Here is a 13,122-nt window from a genome sequence, read left to right as displayed (position 1 = left end):
TGCTTAAGGACTTGGGATATAATATAAGCTCTGAGAAACTAGCGAATAATAAGTAAAAAATAAAAATAGCATTTTAGAATGCGCTGCTAGAGAACATTGTCAATACTACACAGTGCTACTCCTGTTAGTATACCTTGTTTGTTTTACATACAGGTACGTAGCAGAGAACATTAATAGCCCCATATTTAACAAGAGGCTTAAAGTGCCGATGCAGTCTTACAAAATACTTAAGTTCGCACAAAAAAAAAAAAAAATTACAGTACCGTAAACATCTACAGAAACAAAAGCTCTAGATTTTATGGATGAGAATATTTATCAAATACAAAAAAAAGTGCGCTTTTTTTTTTAAATGGCATTTGAACGATAAGTACAAATGTGAAGTATTGCAAGACGCCTGGTATGTGAGGATATTTACAGCACATAATATGCTCTAATATAGTATATGCGGGATACTGTAGTAACTAGTAATCTGGAACATTTTTACAGGTTGCAATCACGTTTTGTTTACACAAATTAAAGATCCTTGCACGGACATCTTACAGACGATCATATGATGAAAAGTAATAAGGGGAGGGGGGGGAGAGAAAGGGGAGAGGAGGTGGGGATCCCATGGTAGCCACGCTGTCTTGCATTTTTTTTTTATTGCACCATAAAAATAAAAATCTGTTATGCAGTAACTGCTTAAACAAAGTGTTGTGGCACAAGTCATACATACAAATCATTAAATCCACAATTAAAATACTCTCCTCCAAACAGGTATTACACCTGAACTTAAGCACCACCTATGACTACCTTGATTTTTTGGGAATCTAAGGATACATATTGCTGATAACATAATTGTGTGAGCGCACATATGCCGGTAACATGACTGTACACTTATGTAGAATACATGACACTTTGATGTATAACCTAAAAACAATTTTGCTGCCAATTAAAAAAAATCATTCAAATCATAGTCCGAATACAACGGCAGCTAGGCAGATTGGCCATCTACTGCACGTTTCTTAAGGGACCTAGGGATTTCCACAATAATCTATAGACTACGCGTGTTAGAACTGGGGATGTTCTTTAAAAGAAAAGAAACTTAAAAAAGGGAATCAATCACCAGCATTTTTATATCAAATCCAATCTCAGCTTTTTCAGAGCATAAAGCAAAAGTTGGGCATACAAGTTTGTGTTTAATTAATACAAGTGCATAATATATGCATAAGTATTTCTATTCCTCTGAACCAACGTCTCTCTATGTGGCAAAGTTAAGATTTCAGATCTACAAAGCCCTAAATTATGTTAAGTGAATTTCACTTTACCTTCAGTTGCACAACCTGTTAGGTTCCACCCATAGCTTACCAGGCCAGGTAAGCAACCTTTTTAAAAACGATTTTTTATTCCAGACCATTACATTGTTAGTAGACATGTTTTCCCATGATCGATCCCATTTGCAACTACAGCACCTTTGTGTAGAATAATATTGGTGGGGAACAGAAAGAGAGAGGGGGAAAGAAAAAAATATATATATATAAAAAAACAAACAAAAACAAAAACTTTTAGGCACCTCACATCCCAAGGGTGCTACAAAGGAAGGAAATGTAAGCGGTTACTCTAAGCATTCATGAGAACATGCAGTTTAATACGCTGCTTCATAGTTCACAAGAATGCACAAGCTTTTTTTTTTGCAAGCAGGATATAGATTACTTCAAAACACTTAAAGCTCAGTGTGTGATACTGAATTAACTCTAAATACAGGTAACACGTTCTCTACCAAGTCATACACAAAGCATATGCAAAGTCTATAGGGTGAGATCTTGGCAGGGAAGAGACTGGAGAACATAAAACGCTGCTTTCATTTTGATTTAAAGGGCTCCCTTTCCAGCCATCGTACTCTGACTTTTTGCTTATAGTGATATTCTTTAAGGAAGTCTTGTAACATGGATGGCAGAGGAAGTGCATCAATTCCGTCATACGTGGTAGACCTGCAGATCACTGCCCGGCAGATATACTGCAGACTGAAAGGAAAAGTCCTGTTTAAAGGTACAGTGAGCAAGGGTTCAAAAAACATGCAGGAGCTAGGATCCTTGTAATGTTCTAAAAGCCCAGTGACTGTGGAGGAGTGAAACACACAGGGGTCGTGAGCGTCAAAGCTGAAATTATGATTCCACTGCTCAATGCGAGCATGCAAAGATCGATTGTAGCGGCGGAAGCTCACAGAGAATAGGTAGTCCTCTTGTGCAGAGTCCCTGAGCAAAAACGTGCCTTCGGGCTTGCCTTCTAACAGGGCTTCGGCCTCATAACGATCCATAACTCCCCAGTAACAAGGATTGCTTGTTATTTCAATTAAATCAGGAACAAGGCAGTGAATGTAATCAATCTGTGTATGAACTTTCCAAGCACCCTGTCTATTCACTTGAGTATGGCTGTCTCCTGAAACCTGACGCTGTTTTGGTCTACGGGATTGCAAACAGAGCGTTGTAGTATCTTCTTCAGATTCACACCCTCCTTGTGACAATGTACTACTGTCCCCAGACAAATCTGCCATGCCAGCTGCTAATTTTGGTCCAAGCTTATATACAGGATTAACTTGTGCTGTTGCTTCAAATGTATGAATCTGAGCATTCGGAGGTGGATCTACACCTTCTTCTATACTAAGTCTACGTCTTTCACGTAATCGATCTTCTTCGTCCTCAGTAGAAACCACAGACTGCTCAAATGTGTCCAAAATATTTGTGTGCGGATTGATAGGTGCTGTATGTTGCTTAATCAGATGCCATTTTTGGGCTAGGTCTGATCCAGCGGGGAAGGGACATTTTTCAAGCATTAGCTCAGACAGATGAATTTTTCTCTTGTTTGTAAAAAGGGGTTTTGATGGCCTATTGTAAGTCCTAATTGGAAAGCACAATCCTACAGTTTCATTTAGCCTCTGTCGTAAACTACGGCTTCCTATTGCCCTGATCGAAACTGCCTCCACATCGTGAACGGAATTTACGCAGTGTCTTCTCTCTCTCCTTTGTAAACTGCTTCTTGTTCTATTTATTTTTTTATCCGGATCAAAAGAACTTTGAGTTTTGGTGGAGCACGAGTGTTTTTTCTTTCCACCCCATGGAGCATGGCGGGTGTACGAGTCTCTGCGCGCTAGACGTGTTCCCACACTCAGCCCTAACTCGTTCTCTTTTTCAATGCTAATCTCAACCAGCTGAGGCATTTCAGTCACACAGTTCTGATTTCTCCTGCTGATGCTACTGAATGAACTGAAGCTCACTTCAGAAGCAGCGTTCTCCTGAAAAGGTACGATTGACTGTAGGTGACCCTGACTGGCAGGGATATCGTTTTTAGAGCTTCCACTCAAACACCTGTTTGCATTAACATCTACAATGTCGGTTTGGCTCCCATCCTCATCATGGCTAAAGAGATTCTGGCATCTATATTTAAAATTGTTCCACATCTTCCCAACTTTATCCATTGATTAACTTATCTGGAAGAAAAGGGAGAAGAAAAAACATAGTTAAACATGTGGACAGAGTGATGATTGCATTTTTTTTTAACAATAAAAGTAACTGATTGCATGCCCCATCTGGCTCATTTTTTATTAAAGTGTCAATTTTAAGAGAATTCAGCATTTTTATAAATCCCCTTAGTAACACTGCCAGACAGCCGGGAGGGTTTTCTGCTTCACTTGCTTTGAACTGTAGCGGAAGTCCTTCTCACAGTGTTTCCCTTTCCAAATCTGCCCAACTGAAAAGAAAATGCTGCAATGTATGCCACAGCAAGGGGCATTGGAGGGGTACAAAATACCACTACCCAGAATGTGCTTCTAATGACACATACAGCAAGGAGAAAATATATATTTTTGATACAATTGGGGCTCTGCTCTAACTGACAATAGTGCAAATCGTTATTGCAGATCAGGAGTTTGTTTTTAAACTATGCAGCCAGATACCATCCCACCTGCATGGAAAATAGTTTACTAAACAGAGAAACTAATATAGAAAAAAAATATAATAGCAGGGCTTGATAAATTTGCTTGAAATCTAGAAGCCCACCCCCACAAAAAAAAAAAAAATTAGGAGCAATTATTTAACCCCTTCCCGACTAGTGACTGTTCAGGACCGTCATCGGAAAAATCCTCTTGAGGGTCCTGAACAGTCATATGTACTTCCCTGATCGCCGTCGTTCCCCCGGCAGCGATCAGCATTGCTCCTAGTGTGGGGAAACTGCCTGACAGGCAGTCTACCTGCGGCCACGTGATCGCTCACAATAGGTGTCCAAGTGTCTGCCTGCGCTGATAGGCAGTCTCCCTTCATTTGTAAAATAAAAAAAAATATATACAATTATATCTTTATTCATTAACTATAAGAATATATATATATATATATATATATATATATATATATATATATATATATATATATATATATATTATACTAAGTGGATTTTTATATTAATACAAAAATACTTAAATTACACACAATAACTATATATTGTATATATATTTATAAAATACAAATAATTAAAATATATTAAAAATGTAAAAAATTACATTTTATTCTAACTGTACTTTGATATTAATATATATCAAAATACACTTAGAATGAAATTATATATACATCTATGTATATATAAATCAAAATACAAAATATATATCCATATACATAATTACAAGAATTTCATAAATATACACTTAGAATAAATATATTTAAATTCTAGATGCATAGTGTAAATATTTTTACATAATTAAGTAATTTCATTGATTGCAATTTGAGGGACCTGCCTGACAACGCAGGCGGAAAGTCCAGAGAATTGATTTTGCTAGCACTGTATTTAACCCTGTAACTTTCTATGACACCCTAAAACTTGTACAGGGGGGGTACTGTTTTACACAAATATTAGTGTTTAAAAACAGTAAAACATATCACAGCGATGATATTGTCAGTGACTTTTTTGCATTTTTCACACACAAACAGCACTTTCACTGATAATTGTTGTGATACTTTTTACTGTTTTGAAACACTAATATTTGTGTTCAGCAAAGTCTCCCAAGTACAACAGTACCCCCCATGTACAGGTTTTAAACGGTTTTTGAAAGTTACAGGGTCAAATGTTTTTACATTGAAAATTGCCAGGTTGATAATGTTGCCTTTGAGAGCGTATGGTAACCCAGGAATGAGAATTACTCCCATGATGGCATACTATTTGCAAAAGAAGACAACCCAAGGTATTAGCGTTCATAATTGTTTTTTGAATTTTTAACACACAAATATAAATGTTAACTTTGGCCAGTGTTTGCGACTAAGTGGCTACTAGAAGACTGGACATACCCCTACTTTAAAAAAAGAAATACATAAAAATATATATATATGTACATGTGCGGCGTTTTTCAGAGATTTATGACAGATAACAGTGTTACAATGTTACTAATGATACATTTTAAAAATGTATGTTTTGAAACAGCAATATCCTACTTGTACCTATAGCTCTATAACTTGCACAAAAGGAAAAAAGGGGGGGGGGGGGGAAGCATGTAAATACTGGGTGTTTTTAAACTCAGGACAAAATTTTGAATCTATTTAGCAGTTTTCTTCATTAGCTTTTGTAGATCAGTAAAAGATTTTTCAAGTAAAAAAAATAAATAAAAAATTTAGTCTTTAAAAATGTTTCACCATATAGATTAATTTTTAAATTAAATATGACATGGTAGAAATAATGGTATGTAAAGAAATCCCTTTTTGTCCTGTACAGTAAATGACAGAGGAAAATTACAGCTAACCACAAAACACAAAAAAGTGTTAAAACAGCGCTGGTCCTTAACGTACAACATGGCCAAAACAGTTGTGTCCTGAAGGGGGTTAATTTTATTTTATTTTTTTTAAATTAACAAAGCTTCATTTTCAGCAACAAAAAATAAAAAAATTCTTTAAAGGAAAATTATCGTCACCAGAACCACTGCAGCTTAGTGGTTCTGGTGTCACTCAGACGGCCACTAGAGGTGCTTCTTATTCCAGTACTGCACAGTGTGCAGCACCTATTTTCAGCGTCTCCACACTCGGCGCTTAATGTTGCCCATAGAGATGCATTGATTAAAGGGACACTCCAGGCACCCAGACCACTTCAGCTCAATGAATTGGTCTTGGTGCCAGGTCCATCTAGGATTAACCCTGCCTGCTGTAAACTTAGCAGTTTCAGAGATACTGCTATGTTTACATATGGGTTAATCCAGCCTCTAGTGGCTGTCTCATTGACAGCCACTAGAGGCGCTTCCGCGCTTCTCACTGTGATTTTCACAGTGAGAAGACGCCAGCGTCCATAGGAAAGCATTGAGAATACTTTCCTATGGCCTGGCTGAATGCGCGCGCGGCTCTAGCTGTGCATGCGCATTCAGCCGGTGATGTCAGAAGATGGAGGAGAGTCCCCAGCACCCAGGGAGCCCGGCGCTGGAGAAAGGTGAGTGTTTAAGCCCCGTCCTCCCTGCGGGAGGGGGACCCTGAGGGTGGGGGCACCTTCAGGGCACTACAGTGCCAGTTTGTTTTCCTGGCACTATAGTGGTCTTTTAAGGGATTAAAGGATGAAAACCAAAGATAGGCATCTAGTGCTATATGGCTCTGAAACCACAGACTACTTGCTTTGAATGGACTTGCATTTCCTGCAATATTTAATATAAAATGTAAAAAAAACAAAAAAAAACAGGAGTTTTGCAGCATGACTCATAAGTTATCCAACACTAAAATAAAGCAGATTTACTCACTTATGATCTTCACCAGGAGAAGGGAAAGAGGCGTGGGATAAAAACATGTAGGCCTATCGCGTATCTGCAGCAATCTGGAACTGCTCACAGAGATGCAAACATACAGTTGCAATGGGTGAGTGTTCAGTGTCATGCCAAGTGTAAGGAAGCTAAAACATGGGCCATATAAATATTGCAAGACCATAATAGGAGCACCTCTAGTGGCTGTATACGTGACAGCCATTGAGGGGTTTTGAGGGATAAGTGTAAACACTGCCTTTTCACAGACTGATTTTTACAAAAGCTGCAGTCTCCTGTTAACCCCTTCAGGACGGGTGACGGACAAGGTCCGTCATCCTGGGGATACCCTTAACGACGGGTGACGGACCTTGTCAGTCACGCGGTAAAATTAACCCCAGATCGCTGCGATCGCGGGGTTAATGGTGCTCCGGTCTGCCTCTGTATTAGAAAAAAAAAAAAAAAAAACGGAGAGGCCAAGGTGGCGTCATGACGTGTGGGCGTGAGTGCGTGCGTTCACCGTGATGACGGAGTAGGAGGGGAGCCCGCCATGCCTCGCCGAGGTAGCCGCGCCTGAAACTCTCCCGCGCTGTGCAAGAGATCGATCATACAACCTGTTTATTTTCCCCTCAAGGAGTGTCCCCATGCTGACCTTTGGTGCCGGAACGGAAGCAGAACCGAACAACAGTGCCAACGATAACCACCGAAAACTGTGTGTCAACAGCCGCAGCTCAAGACTCGGAGTGCTGTCTCTCTAAAACATACTTCGCTTTGTGTCCACTTGGTTGACGTTTTGAAGCCCTGCTGGAAGTGTACCATGCATCCCTATTGTACATACGCAGGGAATAATACGGTGAAGTAGAACTTTATATACTTGAAACCTTTAAAAAAATTTCTGCACTCCGTAGCAGCGAGTACAAACGCATACCTTAATTGCCTGATATTGAGTGTAAACCCAAAAGTGCTGACATTTATACCCTGAACTCTCTATACTCTGAGCTTAATTCAGCTCAACAAGTGAAAAAGGCAAAAGGAAAAATACGGGAAAAAAAAAAAAAAAAAACACCAAGAGAGACACGATATCGCTATAAGCACACAGGTTTGGTATTTGTTTTTTCTTTTTTTTTTTTTCTTTCTGGCCATGGCTGAGGCATCAATTACCGTGCAATAAGGGGCAAAGGCTGAAAGAACCTTGATCACAGTATAGATATCAGGCAAATTCGACAATACATTTAAAAAAAAAAAAAAAAAGAGAGGACGAGAGGAGGGGAGCAGTGCTGGAAAAGGGGGGGAAAAAAGGAAAAAAAAAAAAAAAGTTCACAGAAGGTTGTAGGTAGCAGGGAGAAAGAGAAAGTAAGAGAAAGTAAAAGACAAGCAAAAGAAAAACTAAAAGAAAACGGAAAAGACTTAAGGAAGATCTAAGCAAGTCGGACCAAAGACTGAATAAAGATTGATTGGTGGGCTTGTTCTCTCCATAAGCTGTGAATTGCTATAACATGGCTACGAAAAAAACACATGAAACCAAACTCTCTTCTAGGAAAGACAAAAAAGACCTCTCCCAAGATAAATCTCAGGATAAATCACTCACAACATATTTTTCCCCCCAGCAACATAAGAACTCCAAACATAGATTAAATGAGATGGATGTGACCTTGGAAACTTTGGATCCAGGACCAATAAGTAATCCTGATAAAGAGTTAATAACCATTTCCTTGCTCCAAACTAGTTTTAAGACCAACCTGGATGAGTTCAAAGCAGAATTGGCTTCAACTGCCGCAGAAATCAAACTGGATATTAAATCTGAAATAAAAGTTCTCGCTGCAAGAATGGAAACTTTTGAAGACCATCTCAAACAACTAGACTCCCAAGTAAAAAATTTAACAGAAGATCACGATAAAACTCAGCGGGACATTCTAAATCTTCAAAACAAATTATCTGATTTAGAAGATCGCTCTAGACGGAAAAATCTACGCTTTAGAGATATTCCAGAAAAAGGCAGTCAAAAGGATGTTAAGCAATCCGTGTCGGAGTACTTAATCATATTGGGTGTCCCCTTTAAATCTCCAGATTTGATAATAGAAAGATGCCATAGGACATTCAAACCACAAGCTATTCAAAATGATTCTCCTCGAGACATTATAGCATGTTTTTTTTCATTTGACTTCAAAGAAACCATCCTGAAACTTGCAAGAACCAACCCAGTCTCTGAAGGTCCTTTTCAGAAAGTCAAAGTATTTCAGGACTTATCCTTCGAAACTAGAACAAAACGAAAAACATTCAGCTTTGCCACTCGATCTCTGAGAAGCCACAATATAAAATACAAGTGGCTTTTCCCTCTAAAACTCAGCCTTTCCTTTGAAGGCAAGAGAGAAATATTTGAGACCAATGCATCTCTAATAGATTGGCTCAAAAACAATAAATTATTGCTGTAGATTTATAATCGTATAATATAGGGGGAAAAACGCCCTTAAGGGTGGTCAGATAGTGGAATAAGAGAAATGTGATGAGAGAGAGAGAGGGAGGGGAGGGTATTTGAAAATTATATTAAGGCAAATTTTTTTTTTTTTTTTTTTTTTTTTTTTAACAATTTAACATAGGAAAAAGCAACATTCACTTGTTTTCATTGGGTCTCTATAATTATACTAATTATCTTACTCTTTGATAATGTAGACACTGCCTGGGTGTCCCCCACTAGATGGATATCCATGTGTAAATAACTCCAATATTATTCTACATGTACTAAAGTAAATCCTATTTGATTTAATTAATATGTCAATAAGGGGGTAACAAAAAGCAAAAAAAAAAAAGACAGGTATTGCTGTTCTCAATGCCCTAGGCGGCGGTATATAATATATTACATATTTGTGAATGTATATACAAATGTAACGTATTATATAGCAATTGCAAGAACAAATTAGATATATATTATAGGCATTAAAACTAAGGTATTGATAGACAAAAGAATGCTCTGCCTTTTTTTTTTTTTCCTTGACAATTTGTCCCTATTCTATATTCGTGGGTAAAACCACCCGGAAGGGGGAAGGAAGAGAAAAGGGGAAGAAAAAGGGAAAGAAAAGGGGGAAATAACATAGGATATCACTTTTTGCGCTCACATATTGTATAATGTATTAAAAATATAAATTAGTCACCATAGGTATCCTATAGGTGTTGTATTATAAGAAGGATACCCATGTCTAAGTAAATTCACTATCACTTTATAGGTCTTAGGTAAAACTGCTGCTAATCAATTAACACTTTAAAAGCTAACATTAGGGAGTTGTCCCAAGTGAGATAATTCACCACAAATTCACCAATTTTTTCACAAGCTTAAGTCACTAGCAATTAACGTTTACACACAAAATATTTTTATTGTGTGCACTATGTATAAATAATGATAGACTAATTAAGATATTTATAAATTAAATAAAAATTTGGGGATTTTTTTTTTTTTTTTTTCTCTCTCTTTCCCTCTCATTGTCTCTCTCCCCCTGCTATATAATGGGAGAGAAGCAGCACAACAAAGGGAGGGTAATTCAGGGGCGGGTTTCTAACTCAGGCATGGTTCAGGGTTCCCCTCTTGTGTAGCTATGCTACTCGATTTTCATTGTACCTATATGGCTTTCAATGACTACAATAGCATTAGGTTTTTACCTAAATGGTTGAATGTAGATGGGGGGCTTATTCAGTGCCCTCCATCAGACGGTATACATGTTGGGTGTCGCATTCCTTTTTTTTATTTAAATGATAGCGTGCCAAGCTATCTTTGGTTTTGTTTTTTTCAGGAAGTCAAAAAATATTGTCTAAATGTATTTCTATGTTGAACTTTTTATCCCTGAATGTCCAGGGGCTTAATACAAATAAGAAAAGGCACAGACTGTATGATTCGTTGATGAAACTAAACATACAGGTAGCGTTTCTACAAGAAACGCACTGGCTTAAAGACACTAAACAAACTTGGGGTGGAGAAAATTTTGCAATGGTGATTCAGGCCTCACTAACAGAAAAAAAAAAAAAAGAGGTGTGGCAATTATATTCAGAAAAGATATTAACTTGGATATTCTCCATATTGAATTGGATTTAGAAGCGAGGTTCATTATTCTATTATGTAAGATTGAAGATAGAGTTTTTACTCTGGTTAATGTTTATCTACCTAATGTCGATCCAATGACCAAGTTCTCCCTGATAATGGATAAAGTCGATAAAATCTGCAGGGGACATTTGATCATTGCCGGGGACTTTAACTGTGTTAGTGATCCAGTTATGGATAGAACTTTTTTATCTTCCTTATCAAACAACAAAGGAGCTATCAAACAAGCAAAAAAATTGAATAATATTTGTAAACAATATAATCTATACGATATGTGGAGACTATTACACCCTTCTGAAAAAGATTTTTCCCATCTATCCGGGGTATATGGTACTTACTCCCGGATAGATTTTTGCTTAACAAATGCCAACACCATTCCGCTCTTTAACCATATTAATCTAAGGGAAAACACTTGGTCAGATCACAGTTTCGTCCTATTTGATCTTGGGGATTCTCCCCCTCTACATCGTAATACTTGGAGACTAAATGATAACATTTTAAAAGACCCTAGTAATAGGGAGGACCTTACCAAATTATTGAAATATTTTTGGGCAGAAAACGACCCGGGAGATACCTCTCCGTTAATAAATTGGTGCACTCATAAATCGGTAATGAGGGGCTATCTAATTAAAATAGACCACTTTAAGAAAAAGAACGGCACAATACTGCCTGACTTATATATCGAATTCTACTCATGTTCTAAAAAGAATAAATTAAAATCTTCTCCGGAGTTGAGAACCCAATTAAAAGTTTTACAAACTCAAATTAACTTAAAAGAAGAGGAAAAAATTAAGCAAAATATATATATAAACTAAAATTAAATCATTATGTCTCGGGTAATAGAGCGAGTAAAGGTTTAACTAGGAGATTACGCAATCAACAAGCAAAAAACAGGGTAGAAAAGCTGGTGGTTGACCATATTGTATACTCCACTCCATTTGAGATTGGACAAAAGTTTAACCAGTTTTACCAAGACCTTTACAATCTAAGGCTATCCCCAGAAACCAAAGACATCAAGGAATATTTATTAAATTCCCAATTGCCGAGAATTTCTTCCCAGGATTTGACCAATTTAAATAGAAAGATTTCAACCGAAGAAGTACAATTTCAAATTGAGAGATTAGCTACAAATAAAACCCCTGGTCCTGATGGTTTTTCAAACTTATATTACAAATATATGAAATCCTATCTTTTAAAACCTCTTATGGAAATGTTTAATCAACTCGCAGAAAATGAGGCCATACCTAAGGAATTATTACAATCAAATATCGTCCCAGTTTTAAAATCTGGAAAAGATAGTAGGGACCCAAGAAACTACAGACCGATCGCATTAATCAATGTAGATATGAAAATATATTCCGCCATTATTGCTGAGAGATTGAAAACGGTCATTACAAAACTGATCCACCCAGATCAAATAGGGTTCATCCCCGGAAGATGGGTATCAAATAATACTCGAAAGCTTATAGACATTATCGGTTCAGCAAAAGACCATAAGGAGCCCCTCCTGGCCCTGTCCCTGGACGCAGAAAAAGCGTTTGACAGGGTCGGGTGGGACTACCTTAGAGAACTCCTTAAGGCATACGGCTTTAAAGGTTGGATATATACTGCAATTATGGTACTGTACTCTTCCCCCTCGGCCAGAACTGTAGGTCCCAATATTACTTCGTCCTGGTTCGATCTTAAAAACGGAACAAGACAGGGGTGTCCCCTGTCACCGATTTTATATATTCTTTCTCTCGAACCTTTCGCGGTTAACATTAGAAACAACCATTTAATTAAGGGGGTCCCCACTAAAACTCAGGAGATAAAGATTGCACTATACGCTGACGATGCCTTGGTTATTCTCATATCTCCGGAGGAATCATTAGCCGCACTCATGAAAGAAATAGATACATTTTCTAATATTTCTAATTTCAAGTTAAATGTATCTAAATCCACAGCTTTAACCATCAATTTATCTTCGACACAGGTTGAAAGACTATCCCAAAAATACCAATTTATTTGGACTGACACAGAAATTAATTATCTGGGTCTCAGTTTTCCAGCAAATGCCTCTCATATAATGGAGAGGAATGTAATGCACTTAATGAAAGATATGAATCAAAATTTAAAAAAATGGAAAAACCTCGAGACCTTATGGACAGGTAGAATCAATATTATTAATTCCTATATTTTACCGAAATGGCTGTATCTGTTTTCAATGGTCCCTCTCAAAATCCCTAAAGGCTGGCTTTTAATGATCCAATCGGCTATCAATAAATTCATCTGGAATAATAAAAAGCCTAGAATAAGTCAAAAAAAT

At 37.5% G+C, this 13,122-nt stretch overlaps 1 protein-coding gene across 1 annotated transcript in view; it reads right to left on the bottom strand.

Annotated features, from left to right (window-relative positions):
* Positions 1-337: 337 nt before the first annotated feature.
* SOCS5 (suppressor of cytokine signaling 5) overlaps positions 338-13,122 on the bottom strand; it is a 52,002-nt gene continuing 39,217 nt past the window's right edge. Inside the window, exon 3 of the mRNA XM_063443921.1 lies at positions 338-3,466. Within this exon, the coding sequence (XP_063299991.1) occupies positions 1,841-3,454 (1,614 nt within the window). The 5' untranslated portion in view covers positions 3,455-3,466 and the 3' untranslated portion in view covers positions 338-1,840. The remainder of the gene's footprint in view (positions 3,467-13,122) is intronic.

The sequence above is a fragment of the Pelobates fuscus genome, chromosome 2, assembly GCF_036172605.1.
Source record: "Pelobates fuscus isolate aPelFus1 chromosome 2, aPelFus1.pri, whole genome shotgun sequence".
Lineage (NCBI taxonomy): Eukaryota > Metazoa > Chordata > Amphibia > Anura > Pelobatidae > Pelobates > Pelobates fuscus.
Note: the sequence above shows the minus strand (reverse complement) of the source record. Positions and strands in the feature narration are given on the sequence as shown.